General features: G+C 51.3%; 2 protein-coding genes across 3 annotated transcripts; one reads left to right on the top strand and one right to left on the bottom strand.

Moving 5' to 3' along the window:
- Nucleotides 1–1,767: 1,767 nt before the first annotated feature.
- Nucleotides 1,768–6,055, top strand: MAPK7 (mitogen-activated protein kinase 7; the record flags this gene model as incomplete). Of its 2 annotated transcripts, XM_084237673.1 has the most annotated exons (6): nt 1,768–1,999; nt 2,614–2,779; nt 3,387–4,465; nt 4,567–5,249; nt 5,625–5,758; nt 5,902–6,055. In XM_084237673.1, 6 exons carry the CDS (start codon nt 1,768–1,770, stop codon nt 6,053–6,055), a joined length of 2,448 nt encoding a protein of 815 aa, XP_084093799.1. The 2 variants fall into 2 exon arrangements, with proteins under 2 accessions (XP_084093799.1, XP_084093800.1); XM_084237674.1 differs by lacking the exons at nt 1,768–1,999; nt 2,614–2,779 and having other exon boundaries at nt 3,391–4,366.
- A 1,205-nt stretch (nt 6,056–7,260) lies between these two features.
- On the bottom strand, nt 7,261–9,764 carry MFAP4 (microfibril associated protein 4; the record flags this gene model as incomplete). Its single annotated transcript, XM_084237549.1, has 6 exons — nt 7,261–7,508; nt 7,877–8,059; nt 8,139–8,235; nt 8,718–8,872; nt 9,162–9,240; nt 9,723–9,764. The coding sequence occupies 6 exons, from the start codon at nt 9,762–9,764 to the stop codon at nt 7,261–7,263; spliced, it is 804 nt and encodes a 267-aa protein (XP_084093675.1).
- Nucleotides 9,765–21,460: the final 11,696 nt, after the last annotated feature.

Raw genomic sequence — 21,460 nt, 5'->3', positions numbered from 1 at the left:
AAGTTTGTGAGACTTGAGCTTTACATACGTGGAACTTTCTGTATGTTTTAATGGAAAAAACAAAAACACAAGTGTGGGGTATATAGGCAAAAATCTTAAAAAAACTTAGGTTTCCCAAATTCGTTTCTGGATGGAGCAACTTTGGCCATCACGTTGCTACTTCAGAACAAACCCTTAAGCCGGCACTCAGTCTGCTACTCACTGGGTTCCATCCTCAGCTCCCCGGGGCATTCACCCGTCATTATCAGGGCAAAGGAAGACCAGCAGGGCCTGTGTTCCCCGGCTTCCCGGCCTCCATACCACTGCCTGCTTCCCCAGCACCAGACCTCCAGGACAGTCGTCTCCGGAGCCCCCGACTCCAGGAACGTTTCCTTTACAGCCCTGCCTCGAGATCCCCGGTGGAAACCTTTCCTCCCGGCCCACACTGCTCATTATCATATTGGGTCCTAGAGGAACGGGGCTCGAGAAATATTTGCTATATGAACGATCAGGTTCTGGCCTGGGCCAGGGCACCAATGCGGGCTCTGCCCTCTCTGGACTCAGCTAAAGCTCGGATCCGCGGAGTCAGAGCCGAACGGCCTCGGCCGCTGCCCACCTCAGTCCCGCCACAGCCCAAAGCTCAAGGGCGGCGGGACCGGCGGGACACACCACCGCGCGGAGGAAACAGAGGCGAAGCTAGCACGCCGCGGGACGAGGGGAGGAATGCCGGAAAACCACGCAGAGCTCCGCCACCGGAAGTCAGTCAGTGGCGGCTGCAGGCTGGACGCTCTGGCATCCCGGAGGACCCGGATCTCTGTGGTTAGACTGAGGGCTTGTCCTAGACCTGGGATGATGAATTCGCAGAGCTGGGGTCCGGGGACCGATCGGGAAAGTGGAGGACACAATCCCCGCAGCCATGGGGACGAGTGAGGAAGCGCGACCATAAAGGGATTTTATGAGCCTGCCGCCAAGGGAACAGTCCCGGGCATCCCGGCTCCGCCAACTTCCCGGGACTGTGGCGGGGATGCGTGCACGTGCGCGCGCACGCACGGGGGCTCGGCTTTCCATTCACTCGGCGCCTGGGCTACCAGCGCGCATGCGTCAGGGGAGGCGCCGGGCCGCGAGCTTACCCTAGCCTAGCGCCCGAGCGCCTTTTGGGCGGCGCCCTTAGGCGAGCAGAACAGAGGGACGCGCGCTTGGAGGCGTGGCTTTCTCAAAGTGTGGACTAGGATTGGACGTAGCAAAAAGAAGGGGTGGGAACCTCTGCGGAGATCGTCCAGTGATTGGCTGGAGCCCGCGGGGAGCGTGGTCTTGGGAGGCGGGGCGGGAGGGCCGGCGGGGCCGGGCGCGACGCTGAGGTGGTGGCGGCGGCCTTGAACAAGTGAGCGGCCGGCTCTCGGAGTTCCGTTCCCCCGGTGCCCGGAGCCCGCGGGGCGTCGGGGGTCTCCAAAAGCACTTAGGCGGCGTCGGGGTGAGGCGCCATTCGGTGAGTGTGGACCGAGGAAGGCGAAGTGCCCCGCCCCTCCCTTTCTTCCTGGACCGCGCCTCTCCGCACCTCCCCCACCTCCGACCCCGCGCTCTCGCCCGGACCCGAGCTCGGGGCCGGAGCCCCGGTGGGGCACGTCCGCTCCGTGCCGGCCGTTCTCTCCAGCCCCCCCACCCAGCCTCCGTCGGCTGAAGGAACTTGGATAGCCCAGGTCCTGCTCCCCAGCCTGCAGAGGGGAAATTGAGGCCGGGGCGGGGCCGGGTGGGTCATTCATTTCTCACCAGCGTCTCTGCACAGACGCCATGGCCGAGCCTCTGAAGGAAGAAGATGGTGAGGACGGCTCCGGGGAGCCCCCAGGGCCGGTGAAGGTGGAGCCCACCAACACCGCTGCCTCTGTAGCAGCCAAGAACCTTGCCTTGCTCAAAGCCCGCTCCTTCGATGTGACCTTTGACGTGGGCGACGAGTACGAGATCATCGAAACCATAGGCAACGGGGCCTATGGGGTGGTGTCCTCGGCGCGCCGCCGCCTCACGGGTGAGCTTCCCTCTGGATCCCTCTCAGACGTGGAAACCGTCTCAAAAGAGCCAGGGAGGAATGCTGGAATGTGAATTCCGCCTGTAGGTCAGGTACCCTCTGGGTGCCAGGCTCGATGTTGGACACAGTTCTTTGTAACTCTGGCATGATGGTTTTGCCATCACATCAGCCAGCTTCCTTCCTCCTTAGAAAAATGACCACCCCGGTTAGACGGGAATGGAGGTCCTGCCTTTGGTTTCTGAAATAAGTGTGTTCTGGAGCTAGAGACTGACACAAAGGATTGATGGTAGGATAACTGGGTTTTAGATGAAGAATGTAGGAAGGTAGAATCAACTCAGACATTAGAATCTAGACTTTACCACTAGCTGTGCACCAACAAGTTATTGAGCTAAGTTTCCTCATCTCTAATTTTTAGCATTAGTAGCTGCCTCAGGATAGATGTAAAAGGAAAATCTGATAATATATGTAGAGGACTTAGCGCAGGGTTGGCACATAGTATTCAGTTTATAGTAGCTGATACTTGGCGTCCAAGAAGGGAGGTGTTGAACAGGGCCTGGTGTCACCATGCAGCTACCCCAGGACTTTATGGTATCTGCCTCCTCCCTGCTTCCTAGGCCAGCAGGTGGCCATTAAGAAGATCCCTAATGCTTTTGATGTGGTGACCAATGCCAAGCGGACCCTCCGGGAACTGAAGATACTCAAACACTTTAAACATGACAACATCATCGCCATCAAGGACATCCTGAGGCCCACTGTGCCCTATGGGGAGTTCAAGTCTGTGTAAGGAGCAGGGATGGGAGAGGGCAGCAGAGCAGTCTGGGGCTGTATTGCTAAAGTTCTAGAAGGCCAATTGAATTTAATGTAAGGCAGGCTTGGAAGATTCCCATGATTCTGGGACCAGTGTTCCATTGGGGCTTTCCCAGGGACAATTAATTCCTCAAGAAGAGTACATATACTACAGTTTTATAGAATCTCAGTATCTAGGATTTATACTGTAATTGCACCCTCTATTCTCATAGCTGAAATCACTAACCATTCGCAAAACACTTCCTACAGAAAACAGACAAGGCTTTGCAGTCTCCTCATAGTCCTTTAAATAGTTACTACCATACAACGGAAATGTCCCCAAAACTTCAGCCTATTGGTCAGTCCTGGGTTTATTCCAACCACATCTTTTCTCCAATGGGAAAACTAAATCTGGAGAGGAAAGTGATTTAATGTCACTTAAGTTCTTGGAGGAGTTGTAGAGACTCTAGAATCTTCACCCCATGCTGCGGGCCCTACAGAGTGAGGGTAGCACCTTACCTGTCTGGAGCTGGGAGGGGAATGGTGAGGGGGCTGAAACGTGGGTGGACTAGCCCACACTTTCCCCCCCTGCCCCTTGCAGCTATGTGGTCCTGGACCTGATGGAGAGCGACCTGCACCAGATCATCCACTCGTCACAGCCGCTCACGCTGGAGCACGTGCGCTACTTTCTGTACCAGCTGCTGCGGGGCCTCAAGTACATGCACTCAGCTCAGGTCATCCACCGCGACCTCAAGCCCTCCAACTTGTTGGTAAATGAGAACTGTGAGCTCAAGATTGGTGACTTTGGCATGGCTCGTGGCCTGTGTACCTCTCCCGCTGAGCACCAGTACTTCATGACTGAGTACGTGGCCACGCGCTGGTACCGTGCCCCGGAGCTCATGCTCTCACTGCATGAGTACACACAGGCTATTGACCTGTGGTCCGTAGGCTGCATCTTTGGCGAGATGTTGGCCCGGCGCCAGCTCTTCCCCGGCAAGAACTATGTGCACCAACTGCAACTGATTATGATGGTGCTGGGTACTCCATCACCTGCTGTGATTCAGGCTGTTGGGGCTGAGAGGGTGCGGGCTTATATCCAGAGCCTACCACCCCGCCAGCCTGTACCTTGGGAGACAGTGTACCCAGGTGCTGACCGCCAGGCCCTCTCACTGCTGGGGCGCATGCTGCGTTTCGAGCCCAGTGCCCGCATCTCAGCAGCTGCTGCCCTTCGCCACCCTTTCCTAGCCAAGTACCATGACCCTGATGATGAGCCTGACTGTGCCCCACCCTTTGACTTTGCCTTTGACCGAGAAGCCCTCACCCGGGAACGAATCAAGGAAGCTATTGTGGCCGAGATTGAGGACTTTCATGCACGGCGTGAGGGCATCCGCCAGCAGATCCGTTTCCAGCCTTCCCTACAACCTGTAGCCAGTGAACCTGGTTGTCCCGATGTTGAGATGCCCAGTCCCTGGGCTCCTAGCGGGGACTGTGCTATGGAATCACCTCCGCCAGCCCCACCACCATGCTCTGGCCCTGCACTGGACACCATTGATCTGACCCTGCAGCCACCGCCACCCACCAGTGAACCAGCACCTCCGAAGAAGGAGGGTGCCATCTCAGACAACACCAAAGCTGCCCTCAAAGCTGCCCTACTCAAGTCTTTGCGGAGCCGGCTCAGAGGTGTCTTGTGGAGGCAGTAGCTGGCTGGGGAGTGGGGTGGGGGTCCCGGGCTTGTCCAAGGCTGCAGACTCTTACCTTCTCCCTTGCCCAACTTCCTACAGATGGCCCCAGTGCCCCCCTGGAAGCTCCTGAGCCTAGGAAACCTGTGACAGCCCAGGAGCGCCAGCGGGAGCGGGAGGAGAAGCGAAGGAGGCGACAGGAACGAGCCAAGGAGCGGGAGAAGCGGCGACAGGAGCGGGAGCGCAAGGAGCGAGGGACCGGGACCTCTGGAGGTCCTTCCACCGATCCCCTGGCTGGACTGGTGCTTAGTGACAATGACCGTAGTCTGCTGGAACGCTGGACTCGCATGGCCCAGCCTCCAGCCTCCACCCCGGCCACAGCCCCCACCATGGCACCAGCCCACGCCCCAGTACCAACACCCCCTATAACCCAGCCCACCACTTCTCCTGTTGGTCCAGTGTCCCGGCCAGCAGGCCCCCCACCACCACTTGCAGGCTCCACCCCTGGTCCTGCATCACAGCCTGCCTGCCTGCCTCCTGCTCCCCACCCTGCTGGCCCTCCTGGGCCCGTCCCTGGCCCTGCTCCTCTGCAGACTACCACCTCCAGCCTCCTGGCTCCCCAGTCACTTGTGCCACCCACTGGGTTGCCTGGCCCCAGCGGCCCAGGTGTTTTGCCTTACTTCTCATCTGGCCCACCCCCTCCAGACACTGGGGGCCCCCCTCAGCCCTCCACCTCAGAGTCACCCGATGTCAACCTGGTGACCCAGCAGCTGTCCAAGTCACAGGTGAGAGAAGAGGCCCACACCATGAAGACATCTGGATGTGGACTCGGAAAATGGATATGGGAAGTCCTTGTTTGATGGGGATAGGAGAGGCTTTGGTGTATCCTTGTCCCATGACAGCTGAGCATCAGGTGAAGCTTTGAACTGTCCCCTTGGTCATAGGAAGAGTATAATGCCAATGAGGAGATTGTTGGGACATAGTAAGATACTCCCTGGGAAGTGCCCCAGCCAGCACTCAGTGATTGTTGAGGCTGGCCCTCAAATTGTCACCCTGGTGTCCTGGCAGAGCTGCCAGCTGTATCAGGGCAGTGGGTGTCTTGCAGACCTCAATATGCTCCTGGTGGTGCCTGTGTTGTAACCTGTCATCATCTTCTGCAGGTAGAAGACCCCTTGCCTCCTGTGTTCTCCGGCACTCCCAAGGGCAGTGGGGCTGGCTATGGTGTTGGCTTTGATCTGGAGGAATTCCTAAACCAGTCTTTTGACATGGGTGTAGCTGACGGGCCACAGGATGGGTAAGGTGGACCCAACTTCTGGAATGAGGCTGTGGGTGCGGGTTCCTGGTGCAGGAAGCACTTGCCTATGGGATGGGTGAGAAGCCAACCTAAGCTGACGGCGTTTCTCCCCTCTGCTCTCTCCATTTCCCTTCTCCCAGCAGCCAGGCAGACTCAGCCTCACTCTCAGCTTCCCTGCTTGCTGACTGGCTTGAGGGCCACGGGATGAACCCTGCCGACATTGAGTCCTTACAGCGTGAGATACAGATGGACTCCCCAATGCTGCTGGCAGACCTGTCTGATCTTCAGGAGCCCTGAGGCCCACAACTGTGCCTTGCTTCCAGGGGTGGCCCCAGCTCCAAGCCCATGGGAGCATTCTGACTGGAGCCCTAACAGGGAAAGCTTGACTTGGATTATTTCTGCAGGTTCATCTCAGACCCGTCCTGCGGCCTTAAGTAGCCACCTGAGCCACCACCAAACCATGGCAGGATTGGGAATCCCTTACTCCCCAAGCAATCCTTTTCAGTATTGTACTTTTATTATTATTATTATTATTATTATTATTATTTTATTATTAGTCTTTTTGTTAGCAAATTGAGGCCTGTGAAATACAAGGTTTCCTTTAGCACCTGACTCCAGCTCTTTTTGGAGTTCAGGCCAGGGTGCTCTCAGTAGAGGGGCAAGGAAGAACCAGGTCCCCACATTTGGGGGCCAAGCAAATACATGCATGTACAACAGCCAGAGTCAGTTCATTCAGATCCTGAGGTTTATTGAGACCTGCACTTCCCACCTGATCCCAGCCCCACAGAGCTTGCCCTGTATCCCCTTACATGGCCAAACCTCAATCCTGGGGCAGGTGGGATCTCGTATCTAATGCCTACCTTGGATGTGGCTATGTTAGGGTGGCATGCAATAGCTGTGAAATACAGTTACAGTTTTGAGCTTTGGGGGGCCTGAGACAGGCAAGTAGGGGAAGTTGAGTATAACAGAATGGGGCTGGGGGAGTAAGCTGCTCACTAGTGGGGAATAAGTTGGTGTTAAGGAGGCCAAGGATGAAGGTGCTCTGAGACAAGCCAGAGGGAGTGCTCGTGTGTAGCCTGGTATATGTTGTGGGCAGCCTGTATCAGCTCAATCTAACCTGGTAGGATGGCCCCAGAGCAAGCTGTCCACGGTTTAAGGGTGCTGGCCAAGGTGAAGCAGAAAAACCTACAGCCAGTGAGAGCAGCTCCTGGCTCTCAGACTTTGGGATAGGGGAGAGGAAACTGAGTCTGGTGGAGCCTCGCCAAGTGTGGGCTGAGATGGCTAGTCTTTCAGAGAAAACCTGGGAAGCTTTTGGTACCAGAGCCTCAGGTGGAGGGCAGCAGAGGTATGTGATGGGGTCAGCTGGGGCTAGAGCCACAAGGCTCCCTGTGAGAGACAGGTGCTGAGAGGGAAGCAGAACCAATTTATGGGGTGGAGGTAGGGGGAGAGGATGTGCTCATGGAGACCAGGAGCAGCCAGGGAAGGCTGGAGCCTGAGGGATTTCATGCCCGGCGGATTTTCATTTCTGTGCGCTTGAGGGAGTAGTAGAAGCCCTTCCACTGAGCCCAGTTGATGCCATTGGCATAGGAGAGGTGGGAACCACCCAGGTAGAACCCATTGAGGTTGGCGAAGTGGCAGCTGCGGAACCAGAAGGCTCCTGAGGAGAGGGCTGCGCAGTTCTGAACAAAGAGGTCCTGGTCCCGGTCAAAAGTGGAGAACTTCTGGCCACTGTGGTAGGAGAGGGAGTCACCTGCAGAGGGGAGGAGGGAAGAGGCTACTACTGAGGCTGGGAGCTGAGCCAGAGCCAGCAGGGAGAGGGGTGACAGCAGCAAAGGATAACTCTGAGACATGACGATCTGGTGGGATGGGATCCCTCCCTGAGCCAGATGTTGGGTAGCTGTGCTGCAACAGAAAGAAACAGCTGCTTCTCAGAGGGCTGTGTGGAGCAGATGGGGATTTTCCCGGGGCCTGAGGCTCAAGGTGGGTGGGAGCCAGCCATGGCCCTTCCAGGCCCAGAAGGGGAAAGGAGGGGCCTGGAGAGGATTAAGGGTAACTGGGCAGTGCCAGCCCTGCCCACCCCCCACCCCCAACTCCTTAGGCTCTCGAGAGAGGCGATACCTGCCCCGCCGTCCTCAAAGCCTGCCACATAGAGGGTATAGCCGTCCTCCTCAGCGCTGATTGCGTTAGGGGAGATGGAGAAGTCCACGTATTTGGCATAGGCTGTGTTGTTTTCAAAGTCCTCCAAGTCCACCCGCAGCTCGTACTTCTGCTTCAGTGTCAGGAGGTGCATGTTCTGCAGCCCTGCAGAGGAGGGGCAGTTGATGTCAAGGATCTGCCTCTGGGGCCACCCCCAGCCCAGCCCACCTGGCCCTCATCTTACCCAGCCAGTACTCCCCGTCAGCACGGCCAAAGCCCATCTTATAATCGTTCCAGCCCCGGAAGAAACTCACCGAGCCATTGAATCGCTTCTGAAAAATCTGAAGCAGAGAGGATGAGCCTAGAGAATCAGGGTCCCTGGGCAGGGGCCACCCCCCAGACCTGGGCCCTGTGGTGATGATGCATGTTGTGAAAGGACTGAGCCAGGGGCCCTGAACAAGGTGCACGCTGGCACCAGGCCCCTCTGTGAGCAGCTGCTGGAGTGCCAGGAGGAAGTTAACAGGGATGCGCTAGAGTTTACATTCCTAGTGTGAGGCCTGGTGCAGGCTGTGTAACCTCGGGCAAGTGACCTCGCCTCTGGTAACTATATAAGGTCTTTTCCTCCCAGAATTGTGAGAATTACATGTGCTAACCTACCATAAGTACCTTGAGTTAAGAGTTGGCAGCAGCTTGCAAAGGATCTGTGAGTTTTGTTTCCCCGTTTTAGAGATGAGGAAACGGGTTTATAGATGTGAGTCTTGGTCGCAAGACTGAGACTAGAACCAGTCCTCTGCCCTCGCCCTCCTCCCTGCCCCCCACTTACTGTCCACTTTCCACCCTCCGTGGTCATGTCACAGAAGACAGGGACGGGCACGCTGGGGCCCGAGGGGTAGATGAGGTACACGCCATCTGCCTGATATCCCTGTGCGTAGATGTCATCGCAGTCTAGGGGCTGCTGCAGGCAAGACTTCTCCAGAGCTGGGGGCAGGGCAGGGAGATTTAGGAGAGGGGCTAAGGAATTATGGGCTCCTCAGCATGCCACAGTTTACCTCAGTAACTGGGAGCAAGGTACTTTGTCACAAGAAATGGCACGATTTCTTCGAAATGGGCATGCGCCAAGACCATCCCATCCACCTGCCCCGTTGTATAAAGGAGGAAACCAAATCCCGAAAACCGGGACTCCGCCCTGAGGCCTGACTCCCAGAAGTGATGGCTCATAACAGCTTCTCACCCATTCAGGCTGCAGTTGCAATGTGGGACTGCTTACCATCGCCCCGGATCCCGGAGGCCTGGGGAGCACAGGGCGGAGTGGAGAGAAGCAGGAGCAGCGGCAGGGCCAGGAGGGCCTAGCAAGGACAGGAAGACCGTTACTTCACTGCAGCCTCTCCCCAGCCCCAGAGATGCACTTCCACGCCACACAGACCACCCCCTGCAACACCCCTTGCCTGCTCTTTGGCACCTCTTTCCCCTCCCAAATGACCCCACTCTCCAGGATAGGCTCAGCACCCTCGCTAGTGGCTTGAGAGTTTCAGCTGCATCACAGGAACCCCTGTGCCTTCATAGCCTCCTCTCTGGTAAGGATCCTCTCCATAGAGTGCGCTTAATTCCCCAGTGCTGAGTCCCCTGGCCCAGGCCCGGTACCTTCATGCTGTCAGTTCAGCTCTGAGCTGCTGGGTGTCTGCTGCCCCAGACTGCGCCCCAGACTGCAACCGCCCAGAGTTATGTGCTGGGCCCCGGCCAGCGCCCAGGCCCCACCCCCTGTAACTGCAGAACCCCCACTCCACCTCCCAGCCACAGAACCAGTATCGCCTTACCCCATCAGGAGGGCCCAGGGAGTGGGGCCTGTGCCAGGGAGCCACCTGTGTCTCATTAGGCCTGTCAGGGGCAAAGCTCTGCAGACATTAACTCCCTGCTGGCTCACACTGCCCCTTGGATCCCTTTTAACAACACCCTCTGGACTTGGGGGCCTCCTGGCACCCCCAACCCATCCCCTGCTTCATGATGCCCGCCACCCGCTCCCCACTCCAGGAGATATCTGCTTATTTTCTCTCCCTCCTTCCCTGGCCTGTGTTTCATCAGCCACGGGGGAAGGCTGAGGGGTGGTGGTGTAGGTATGTCTGGGTTCTGAAGCAGGGAGGCCCGTTCTGGGGGAGCAGACAACTGGTGAACAGCTTCAGAGTTCCTGATGTGGGAGCCTGACGGGCTGTGGGGGACAGGGGCAGTGGGGGCCAGACTGTCTCCTGGCAGGGCCAGGACATTGCTGAGCCATGAGCACAGTCTGCAGGCGTCCAACTGCTGTCTGCCCCAGCTCCAGCCAGGGCCCCTCTCCAGCCCCCATCACTGCCCCCCTCACTTTGGCCCCTTCCCCCCCGCCCCAAAGACTTCCCTGGCCCATTTTTCTGGCTCTCACGCCCTAGCATAGGGCCTCTTCTGTTTTTCCTCACCTCATCTCTCCTTTCTTCCAAACCCTTCACTTCAGTCCCCACCCCACCTCCAACTCCCCCTTACGCTCTTCTCAATCAGGGTTTCCTTTCTGCAGCCCTGAAAGCTCTCCAATTTATTTCTTGCCCATATTGAGCAGAGGTCTTGCTCTGTCTGCCTCCCAACCATCCCTGAGACACAGCAGCTCCTGTCTCCTGGGTCCCAGCCTCCCAGAGCCCTCTCACCAGGGTTCTCATTTTTCCAGTCTCTCTATGGGGCTCCCTGGTGCTGGTCTCTCCCTTCCTGTCCCTCCTCTGTATAGACTGACCAGAGCAATCTTTCTAGATAGCAACTCTGACTGTCATCACCTGCTTAAAGCCTGCAGGGGCTACTACTGCCTACCGACTCAGGGTAGAGCCTAAATATCTCACCTTGGATTTGGACTTTCAGTCTGGCTTCAGCCTACCTTAAGGACCTTATCCCTATTGCTTGTGACACATAAAGTACAATGTGGCCACCCCAGACCTCTCACCATGGATTCCCCATACCTTTGCCTGCACTGTTCCCTACGGTTCCCACCTGTCAGTCTCCGCTCCTTGGGCAGGGTCTGTGCCTGTCCTGTCCTGTATGCTCAGAGCCCTGGCACGTGATTTCATTCACAGGTCACATAGCTTCAGAGCACCTACTTTGTGCTGCCTGCTGGGGATATAATATCTGCCCCCAAGAAGTGGCAAACACAGGCATTAGACAGTTTATTGTAAATGTAATGTGTTATGAAAGAACCTTTTGTCAAATGGATGAACAAATGAGACAAAGCAGCTCCCCTCTCTTCACAAGCCCCTGGACGAGCCCAGCCCACCTCCTGGGCTTGGTGCTACTAGTAAGAGTTGCTTCTCTTCATAGTTGTGTCATGTTCTGGAGTTTTTGGAGCCACGCTGCCTGTTTGGGTGCCCTTGGGCAAGTTACTTAGTCTCTCTGCCTTGGTTTCCTCTGTAAAATGAGGATAGAAACAGCATCTGTTTCAAAAGGGTGTACCTATTTCAAAGGATTAACACACAGCAAATGCAAAGCACAAGACCATAATTAGTAAACTATCATCTTCATAAACATAATTGCTCTTACATGAATGGATTGTCTTCAACGTAATTTTTATTTTCACGGAAGAGAGAGGTTCCTGCCTCTTGATATCCACTCTTCCCTTAGTCCTGAGTAGTGACTTTTAGTTGGGTTCATTGTCTAGTCTAACTTAGACATGCCAGAGTTTTTACTAAAAAGATAAAAACAAGTTTTGTAAAGATGGGCAACTGTTCCCTTTTCTTTCTGCCCTCTGTTCTGCTGCTGGACATGATGGCTGGAGCTCCAGCTGCCACTTTGGGCAATGAGGATGAGGCCACCTCAGGTGATGGTGGAGGGGTGATCAGGAAGGAACTGGATCGCTTATGACATTGTGGATCAGGTTCAAGGCCAGTCTGAGGCTGCCTTTCTCTAGTGCTCTTTGATGTGGAAGAGAAAGAAATTTCTATCTAGTTTAAACTTGGGTTTTATTCTGTTACACACAGCTGAATCTAATCCTAATACATCTCTCCTTTCAGCAAATACCAGCTAATTTTAGCACAGTCTACAAAAAGTAAAAGAATGAAAAATCAGTCGTCAAAACAAACAATAAAACATGTTCTGAGTCAAGAATCAAAGGCTTTTGCAGAATACAATAAACAAACATTGGAACAAAAGGGACTATTAAGCAATGAGGTAAATAAAATACGAAAATAAAAATTACGTATTTTACATATTTTACCTATTCGTTTTTTTTAAAAAACTTCATGTACGTGGGTTTGGCAAAGCAGGCACTGTGTTTTCTGGATGTGGTTGGGAATTAGCTTAACTCTTTAGGGAAAGAAATTTGGAAATACTTAACCAAGAGTCAGTATCTGTCTTTGAAGACATTGCCTGAAGGGAATACTCCAACACATTGAAAAAGTTACATGTATTACTGAACGTATTTGTTGATTGCCCACCATGGGAAATCTCCTCCCATGTTTGGGGAGTTCCCCTCCTGACTGGGACTTGGGGTCTTGTTTCCCCAGGCCTCATAGTTTGCTTGAAAACACATGACCTTCATTTAGCTGATCAAATGCACTGCCCTGGCCTTCATTTTGAGAGACTGATTTGAGAAAGAGGAGCACAAAGAATCTGGTCTTGGAGTGCTGCTAACCCCAATGACGACCAGGTTCTGACTGGTTTGTGGGGGCTTTGGAAGTGCAGCTGAGTCACCCTGGTTCTACCTCCAGCTTGGGCTTGCGAAGCCCTGAGCTTGGGGTGCAGCCCTCCTGATGAGGTTTGCTCTGCCCGGTATCTGAGAAAGATCCCTGACTTGGATCTGAAGAATGTTCTCTCAGGTTTCCTTCACTCCCTGCAGGGGACAACTCGGATTGACTTTGTTGGGAGGTGTTCAAGGCCTCCAGGGAGTGCTGGGAGGTTTGCTGAAGCTCAGTTAGGGTGGGTGGGAGCTGAGGCCACGCCAAGGCTCTGGGCCACAGACCCTAGGCCGTGGTTTTGTGCGGACCATTTGTCAGGGTGATGCTCCTTATTGTACAGGCCCACGGAGTTGTCTGCTCAGAAGCCAGATTCCAGGAGGGGGGAACATCCATCCCTTTGTCCTTGCTTGCCTCACACGCCCACCCCTTTGGCATCTGTCTCTCTATTCCACTCTCCATACTGTTCTGTGTCTAGGGCATTACTGGGTTTCCATGGCCCCTGGCTTCTGGCTTGATTTGACTGCTGGGAAGCACTGGCAGGGCATGGAAGAAGAGAGAGCTTGGGGGCTTGGCTGTGCCCTCTTCCTCCCCATACCCCTTAGGCCTGTGGTGGTAAGATTCCCACCAGTGCCAGTTCCAGGGCCTTCAACATCCCATGCTGATTTCCTAATGCCCACATCCAAGTAAATAGCCCCTTCATGAAATTCTCTTAAAAACAAAATAAAGCAAAACAGCTGAGTCTGCCTTTGTTTCCTGCCAGGACCCTGATTGACACAAGGTCTCACTTTGATTTTATAAAAGCCCAGCAGCCTGTGGGATGGAACATTTTCAGTTGTCGGACAATAGCTAAGGACCCAACCCCCACATTCTCTCGGTAGGTGCTCCACACTCCTCTGAAGGATTGACCAAATAGCCCCTATATTATCACCCCACCTTCAGCTTGTGCCAGAGAAGGCTTAGCAGGGGAAACTAGAAAGGGAACTCCTAGAAATAGCAATTGAGGAGGAAAGAAGGTGTGTCCCCCCCCAAGTCAGGCTAAGTGAGGGGGAGCCAGAAGGAGATCTCTGGCTGAGCTGCAAAAGCAGGCCCCACCTTGAGGCTGCTACTATAGCAGAGTGGGGCGCCATTTGGAAGGCAGGCATGAAAACTGGGGCCTTGTGAGAGGCAGGGGTCTGCATGGGCCCTGGCAGGGTGAGGATGGGGTGACCCTGGCTGGGGCCCAGTGGGTACATTAGAATATCAGGTCAAATAGGATTAGGGCCCACCCTAGTGACCTCATTTTAATTTAGTGTTCCATTGTGAGGTACCTGACTTTCAGGGGACACATCCAGCCAGTAGTGAGCACCTCCTAGGGCACTTTGGGTACACTGTAAGCCCTGCACAGGCAGCCGCGGGCAGACACAACTTCAGCCCTCCTGGCGGAAACATAAAAATAAAATGAAGTGATGACAAGATGCAAAACAAAGCAAGGTTGATGGGTGGGGTGGGGGAGAAGGAATTCAAGAAGAGAAGTGGCTGACACTGAGCCCCAGGCCCCACCAACATCTGTCATGGTGGGTGGGGAGGAGGGCTGGGGGAGCGCATTCCCTCACAGCCTATATTTTCCTTCTTTATCAAGAAGGAAGTTCAGGAGGATTTGGTGTGTCTCCCCGCTTTTTTTGTAGTTTGGGGAAAGTGCAGTTGATGGAGCTCAGGATGTGGCCTAGAGGCGAGCTAGGTTGGAGATGGGCAGCATATTGAATGCAAAGCCGAGAAAGGCCTTTGGGATTAGCTGTTGCGTTACTTCAGCTCCTTGTTTACTACTGGGATTGAAGCAACCTTGGTGCCATCTTTTATTTTGATGTGTGGATGCTGCAGAGTAAGGGGAAAATACACAGGTGAAAGCCTTTTGTTTTTTAAACAGTCACACAAATGCATGTGCTTAGTTGGGAAAAAGGGGACTGAGCTGGACTTAATCGAGCTGAAAAGCCTTTATTGAGAAGCAGCAGTCCCCACTGTCTCTGCTCTGAGGAGTTCTGGGGTGGGGAACCTTCTCTCCTTCATTGTGTGGCCACTGGGGGGCCCTTCTCACTGGAGGCTGTGTCCTCTTTCTGAGAAAAATCTTCTCTACAACCTCTTCTTTACCTGTTTTCTTCCCCTCCATTTTCTCTGCTTTCTTTCTGATCATTTTATTAGTTAGATGTTGGACCTCCCAATTCGATCCTTTATTTGTTCTTGTAGTGTCTCAGATATTTTCCAGATGTTTTTAATGTGTGTTTTTAATTCTATTATCCGGAGCACACCCTTAATGTCCAACACTCCAAGTTACTTAAAAAATAACCTATCACATTTTTATTTTCCAAAATTTCTCCTTCTTAGAAGGTTTTATTAGGTATAATTTACATGTCCTAAAATCACCTACTCTTGTTGTACAATTCAACTATTGTTCCTTTATTAAAAAAATAAAATGGTTTACAAAAGTTGGCTAGGATGTGGTGAAAAAGGAACTCTCCTACAATGCTGGTGGGAGTGCAAGCTGGTCCAACCACTATGGAAAGCTGTGTGGAGATTCCTCAGTCTACTAAAAATGGAGCTACCATATGATCCAGCAATTCTACTCCTAGGGATCTACCCAAAGGACACAAAAACACTGATTCAAAAGAACACCTGTACACCTATGTTTATTGCAGCACTATTTACAATAGGTAAAACCTGGAAACAACCCAAATGCCCTAAAATACATGACTGGATCAAGAACAGTGTTATGTATACACAATGGAATTTTACTCAGCAATCAAAAAAGATAAACTCATGCCATTCGCAGCAACGTGGATGGAGCTAGAAGGAATTATGCTCAGTGAAATAAGCCAGAAGGAAAAAGAAAAATATCAGATGGTTTCACTTATAGCAGGAATATAGGGGAACCAAATAAGACACCAGTGTAAAAAAATAATAACAGTACAAAACACAACAAAGCAAAAACGGACAATTATAACTCAGAGACATCCTGCAGGGGAGGAGGAGGGAGAGGGATCAGAGGGAGGGAGGGAGGAGCAGGGGTATTGTGGTGATGGTGCATAGATGCATTGGTGAAGGAAACTATGGGGGCTACCCTGAGGGGGTGGGGGAGAAGCAAATATTATTTAAAAATGAACAATGATGTAAAAAAATTATTAAAAAAAATTAAAAAACAAAATGTTTTAGAGTGCTTTTAGGTTCAAGCAAAATCAAGGGGAGGATACAGAGATTTTCCATATACCATCTGCCCTCCAGGTAGCCTCCCCCATTATCAACATCCCTTATAAGAGTGGGGCTTTTTTTTTTCTTTTTAGATTTTATTTTTATTTATTATGCATACAAGAACTGGGGTTTAGGCCAGAGGTGTGGGGGGTGAGAGGATTCACCAGAGACAGAGTGAAGAACAGAACAGGCAGATTGACTAAAACACACTGCTGAGAGGAGCAGCGGGACTAGACAGGAGAGGTCTGCTGTGCCATGTGGGTAGCTCCCTGGCCAGGGATGGAACTCAAGCTGCAGTGGCTGCTGATAGCTTGATAGCGCTGTGACTTAATCCCTGTGCCACCAGGGAGGCCTCAGAGTGGGACATTTATTACTACATTGACACATCCTTATCACCCAGAGTCCGTGGTTTACATTAGGGTTCACTCCTGGTGTTGTGTGGGTTTGGATAAACGTGTAATGACTTGCATCCACCATTAAAATATCATGTAGAACAGTTTTCTGGTCTTAAAAATCCTCTGTGCTTCACTGATTCTTCCCATCCTCCCTCCTAACCCCTGGTGATGATCTTCTTACTGTCTCCACAGTTTTGTCTTTTCCAGAATATCATGTAATTGGAACCACATCATGTGCAGCCTTTTCAGACTAACTTCTTTCACTCTGCAGTGTGCATGTAAGTTTCCACCATGTGTTTTTATGGCTAGTCACTCATTACCATCCATTGTCTGAATGTACTGGACATTATCCATTTACCGACGAAAGATCTTCTTGATTGGTTCTAAGTCTTTGCGATTATGAATAAAGCAGTTGTACGTAGCTGAATGCTAAGGAGGGTGCCTGCTGGACCACATGGTAAGAGTGGGTTTAGTTTTGTAAGAAACTGCCCACCTGTCTCCCCAAGCGACCGCACCATTCTGCATTCCCACCAGCAATGAGTGAGAGTTCCTGTTGTCCCACATCCTGGCCAGTATTCAGGGGAGTCAGCGTTGGGGATCTGTGCCATGGTAACAGGTGAGTTGTTTTGCTGTTTTCATTCATTTGCGGTCCTCCCGTGATGCCTGAAGTGGTGAATCTGCCGTCTGTAGCTCGTCACTGGTCAGATGTCTGTTTAGGTCTTCTGCCCAGTTTTTAAATTGGGTTGTTTTCTTGTTGTTGAGTGTATTAGCTCTTTTTAATTTTTTTTTTTCTTGGCTTTGCTTTGTTTGTGACTGCATATCTCCTTTGAGGATACCAATTGTCAGCTATGAATTTTTCTTGCTTCCTGCATTGTCTCTAATTCCTCCTTTTTGTTTGTCATCTTGGTCATGCTCTTGTCTGTTTCCTTCAAATGCCCACTGCTGATTTGTTCCAGTTTGGGAGGAGGCTCTGGAACACAAACCCACTCAGAGCCATATTGGCCCCGGTGGGGCTGGGGGGCTGGCCTCACTGCGTTTGAAGCATCAGAAGTGTGTTCTGACCCACAGAACGAGAAAACCTGAGTCGTAGTGTTATAGGACAGGGAGAGGGGCAGCCCAAACCCCGCAAACCTGCCTATTCTAAATGGGTTCTGCCATCCGCCGCATCAACACAAAACATAGGAGACTTTAATGGGAAGGAACTTTAATAAAACTAGCAAACAATACAGGTAAGGCAAAGAGTCTAGTTTCTAAGTGAAGCACCCAAAGTTACCCGTCCCCTCGTGGGTAAAAGTCCATCCAAATGGGATTGGCCCAGAGCAAGACCCCAAAGCCTGCCATGAGTCTAAAGCACCTTCCAGTGGGGACCCACAGCAAAGGGTCAGAAACAATCAGACAAGCCCAGAAGGAAAAGAGCAAAATCAACATCAAGATAAAAGCTGCCATGGTCACCTCCCCACGGGTCTCACCCACATCTGTGTCACCCAGTCCACGACCAAAAGACAAGCGCAGTTTCTTCACGTGTCTCTAGGCTCCATGCGCCTCCTCCAGGGCTCCTGGCTCCATCCTGCTTCCTTCCTCAGTCTCTTTTTCAGCTTCTCCTCTTCCTGCTCAGCTCCACCCTCCCTTGGGTGGGGCAGGGAACCTCCCCCTTTCCTGGGGACCACCCTGTTACACTAGCACAGGTGGAGGGAGCTTGTTGTATCCACACAACAAATAAAACTCAGAGATCTGCAGAGTGGGGTGACTTGAGCATTTACAACTTTTTCACTTTCACTTTTGTCCTTTTTGTGGATTTTGGAAGGAAGAGAAAAAAAGATGGGAGACGAATCTACCAGATTTACTCCCCCCTGATTGTTTACACACTTCTAAATGATTTTTTTGTTATAGGTACAATCTCTTGCCTTTGATAAATAAGGAAACTGAGGCCCAGAGAGGTAGGAGAACCATAATAATTTTTTTAAAAAAGATTTATTTATGTATACAAGAACTGGGGTGTAGGCCAGAGATGCGGGGGTGAGAGGATTCACCAGAGACAGAGTGGGGAGCAGAAAAGGCAGATCTACTGAGATACACTGCTGAGGGGAGCAGTGGGCGAGACAGGAGAGGTCTGCCAGGCCATGTGGGTCAGCACCCTGGCCGGGATCGATCTCATGTTGAAATGGCTGGTGATAGCTTCATAGCACTGTGTCTTAACCACTGCCCCACTAGGGAGGCCCAGAACCATAGTTTTTCTTTCCCCACATACATGACCCCAATGGGACAGGAGAACAGCAGGGCCTTGGGACACATGCAGGAGTTGGGTGGGCCACACACAGAAAAGGCATGGTTGGAGGGAAATTTTTTTGTCTTTCTAAATTTGAAGTGTCTTGAATTTCTCCTGGAGCTCTTTGGTAAAAGCTGTAGAGCGGAAGAGCATGGCTGTAGGAATCCTGGGTGCAAATCCCAAGTATCATTCCCATTGATAAATAGGTAAAGGACCAGTGGGTACAGAATTCCATTTCTACCAAGTTTTATCATCATTCTTAACACTGTATAAGTCCACACACAGGCATGCATATTCTCCTGCACTAAATCTGTGGAATACCTGTCACACATCAGTTACCAGGTAGATAGCAGCATGACAGCACCGAAAGGTGTAGGCCCCATTCAGTGCTTGTGATGCTGAAGTTTAGGGAGACAGAATGATACAAATATTTCTGCACATCCTATCCCCATACATTCATTTTACTGAGCCCAGACAAGTATCCACAGCCATACACCAAGGAAGAAAACAGAGGGAGTGGACTTCCCCCATGCAGCTGGTTAGGATTTGGGAACAGACAACAAGCCGGGCACATTGGTCATGCATATGACTTGCTGGGTGGTGGTGATGAGAGTCAGGAGGGGGAAAGGAAATGTGCACATGGAATTGATGGAAAGGAACTGAAATCTGGTCTCACTTGGGCCAGCACAGGCTCAGCGAGAAGGTAAGATGAGAGTAAAGCAAAAGTCAGCCAACTTGTCTGTGAAGGGTCACATGTTGAATATTTTCGGCTTTGTGAGCTGTGTAAACTCTGTCGAAAATTTTCAGCTCTGCCATTGTGGTGCAAAAGCAGTCATGGACAATCCATAAACACACGAGTGTGGCTGGGTTCCCGAGAACTTCACTGATGAACATGGGCTGACTTGGTCCACCCCAGGAATAAAGACCTAATGGAACTGAGGAAGGGGACCCTGAGGATCTGTGAGTAAAAAAAGCTCAACCAATGGCCACAGCACAAGCAAAGGCCCTGAGGTAGAACGTGCCAATATGGCTGAGAGACCGTGAGCTGGTGGGGTGGCTGAAGCAGAGGGGGCAACAGTAGGAATGTAATAGAAGTACATCCTGAAAGTTCTTATAAAGCTGAGCCACAGTCAAGGTGTATTAGCCTGATGTTACTATTTTTCTTTTACTGAGTATAACAATCATATAGGAAAGGGGGGTGCATTAAGTGTGTCACTTGATGTATTTTCACGTGGGTAAACACCTAGACCAAGATAGAATATTCTCAGTCCTTCCAAGTCTGTGTGTTCACCCGAGGCAGCCTCTATTCCCACTTCTCTCATTTACCTTAGTTTCGCGTGTTCTTGAACTTCCTATAAATGGAATAATTCAGTACGTATTTTTTGTATCTGGTTTCCTTTCTTGATACAGTAGCTTCTTCTTTTCTTTTTTATCCTCTGCAATAAAAAATAGTGGTCTTCAAAGTGTCATCTGGGGTTCTCTGAGGGTCTACGAGACCCTTTCAGGGTGTCTGAGAGATCAGATAATTTTCACAATAATACTGAAGGATTGTCTTTTAACTCTGTTTTTCTCATGAGTGCACAGTGGAGTTTTCCAGAGGCTGCTCAGTTTGGCATCTCAAGAGACTAAATGAGGAAGCAGACAAGAGAAAACAGCTGCTTCTGATTAAATCAGATAAGAAAGAGATTTGCAAAAATGTAAAATTAATGCCATTCTTCTCACTATTTTTTTGTGTTGGGAAATATGGCTATTTTTATATTATTTATGTAAACATGTAGTGATTTATTATTGTTGTTTTAAACAAATTGATAAATACATTTTTTAAATGTTAGATTTAATTTCTAACCTAGTAACTGTCAGTTGATATGACCCACATAAATGATAGCTCTGGTCCTTCATAATTACTAAGAGGGCAAAGGAATCCTGAGACCAACATGTTTGAGAACTGCAGCTTTACAGTATTTATTCATTCAGAAGCAATAGTTGATTTCCCATTCTCTGGTTGGGAGGCATTTGGATTGTTTCCAGTTGGGTTATTGTGAATAGGCTGCTGAGAACACTCATGGATCTGGCGTCTGTGGACAAATGTCCTCACTCTTCTCAGGTATTTGGGATACTGGGCCACAAGAAGCGGTGGTTCACTTCTGGAGAAACAGCTGCACACTCTCTACAGAGGTTGTACTGGCTCACACCTCTGCACCAGAGTCAACCTGATGTTGTAAGTCAAAATGTTACAGGGCAACCCTGCTCTAAAACGGGTTGCCTGACTGTAGGTCCTCACTCGCGTGCTTAAAGGGAACTTACACTGCTGGCACACACTAAAGGTTAACAAAGGTTTATTTATAAGGGAAGGGGAATGAAGAAATGTACAACTCAGGGAGAAAAGAGGGAGATAAATTCATAAATGCGTTCTACCTGATCCGCTGACCTGGAATCCCAAGTGACTGGCTGAGACCAAATCTGCCTGGCCAAGAGCATGAGCCAAGTGCCCCAGACCTCACTAACATGGCTGGTTTTTATTTACAAACAGAGGTCGCAACTTCCCTTTGGGGATCATGGGATTTGTTGTTCCCTGTGTCTTGATGGAGTGGGGGTGGCATCTACAAAGCCTGTATGGAATTTGCTCAGGACATCCTTTCACCCTAACAAAATGCTTACTGATTACAAGGAATTTGGGGTACACTCTGATGCCACCGAAGAGGACATCTCAACATACACTGATGCTTTCTTAAATGGGGGATTTTAAGTGGGGGATTAACCCCTTGTCCTACCAATACACACAGTGTGGCCCATCTTACCAGCAGGCCGAAAAGGTCACAAGCAGCTGCAGAGGGTAAGATCCAGGGTGTGACCCCTGAGGAGATGCATGCTGGGAGAGAGAGAGGGGACTCCTGGAGGGACAGAAGGTCACCCTGAGGGAAGGAAATCAAAAGAGACCTGAAGAATACTTCAGGTCTTAAGTACTTAAGAGTGGGCCAGCCACAGGAGCTGGGTGGCACTTTAGGCTGAG

This window comes from Talpa europaea, assembly GCF_964194135.1.
Source record: "Talpa europaea genome assembly, chromosome: 7".
Classification (NCBI taxonomy): Eukaryota; Metazoa; Chordata; class Mammalia; order Eulipotyphla; family Talpidae; genus Talpa; species Talpa europaea.
The sequence above is the reverse complement of the archived record's forward strand: the minus strand, read 5'-3'. Positions and strand labels throughout refer to the sequence as shown.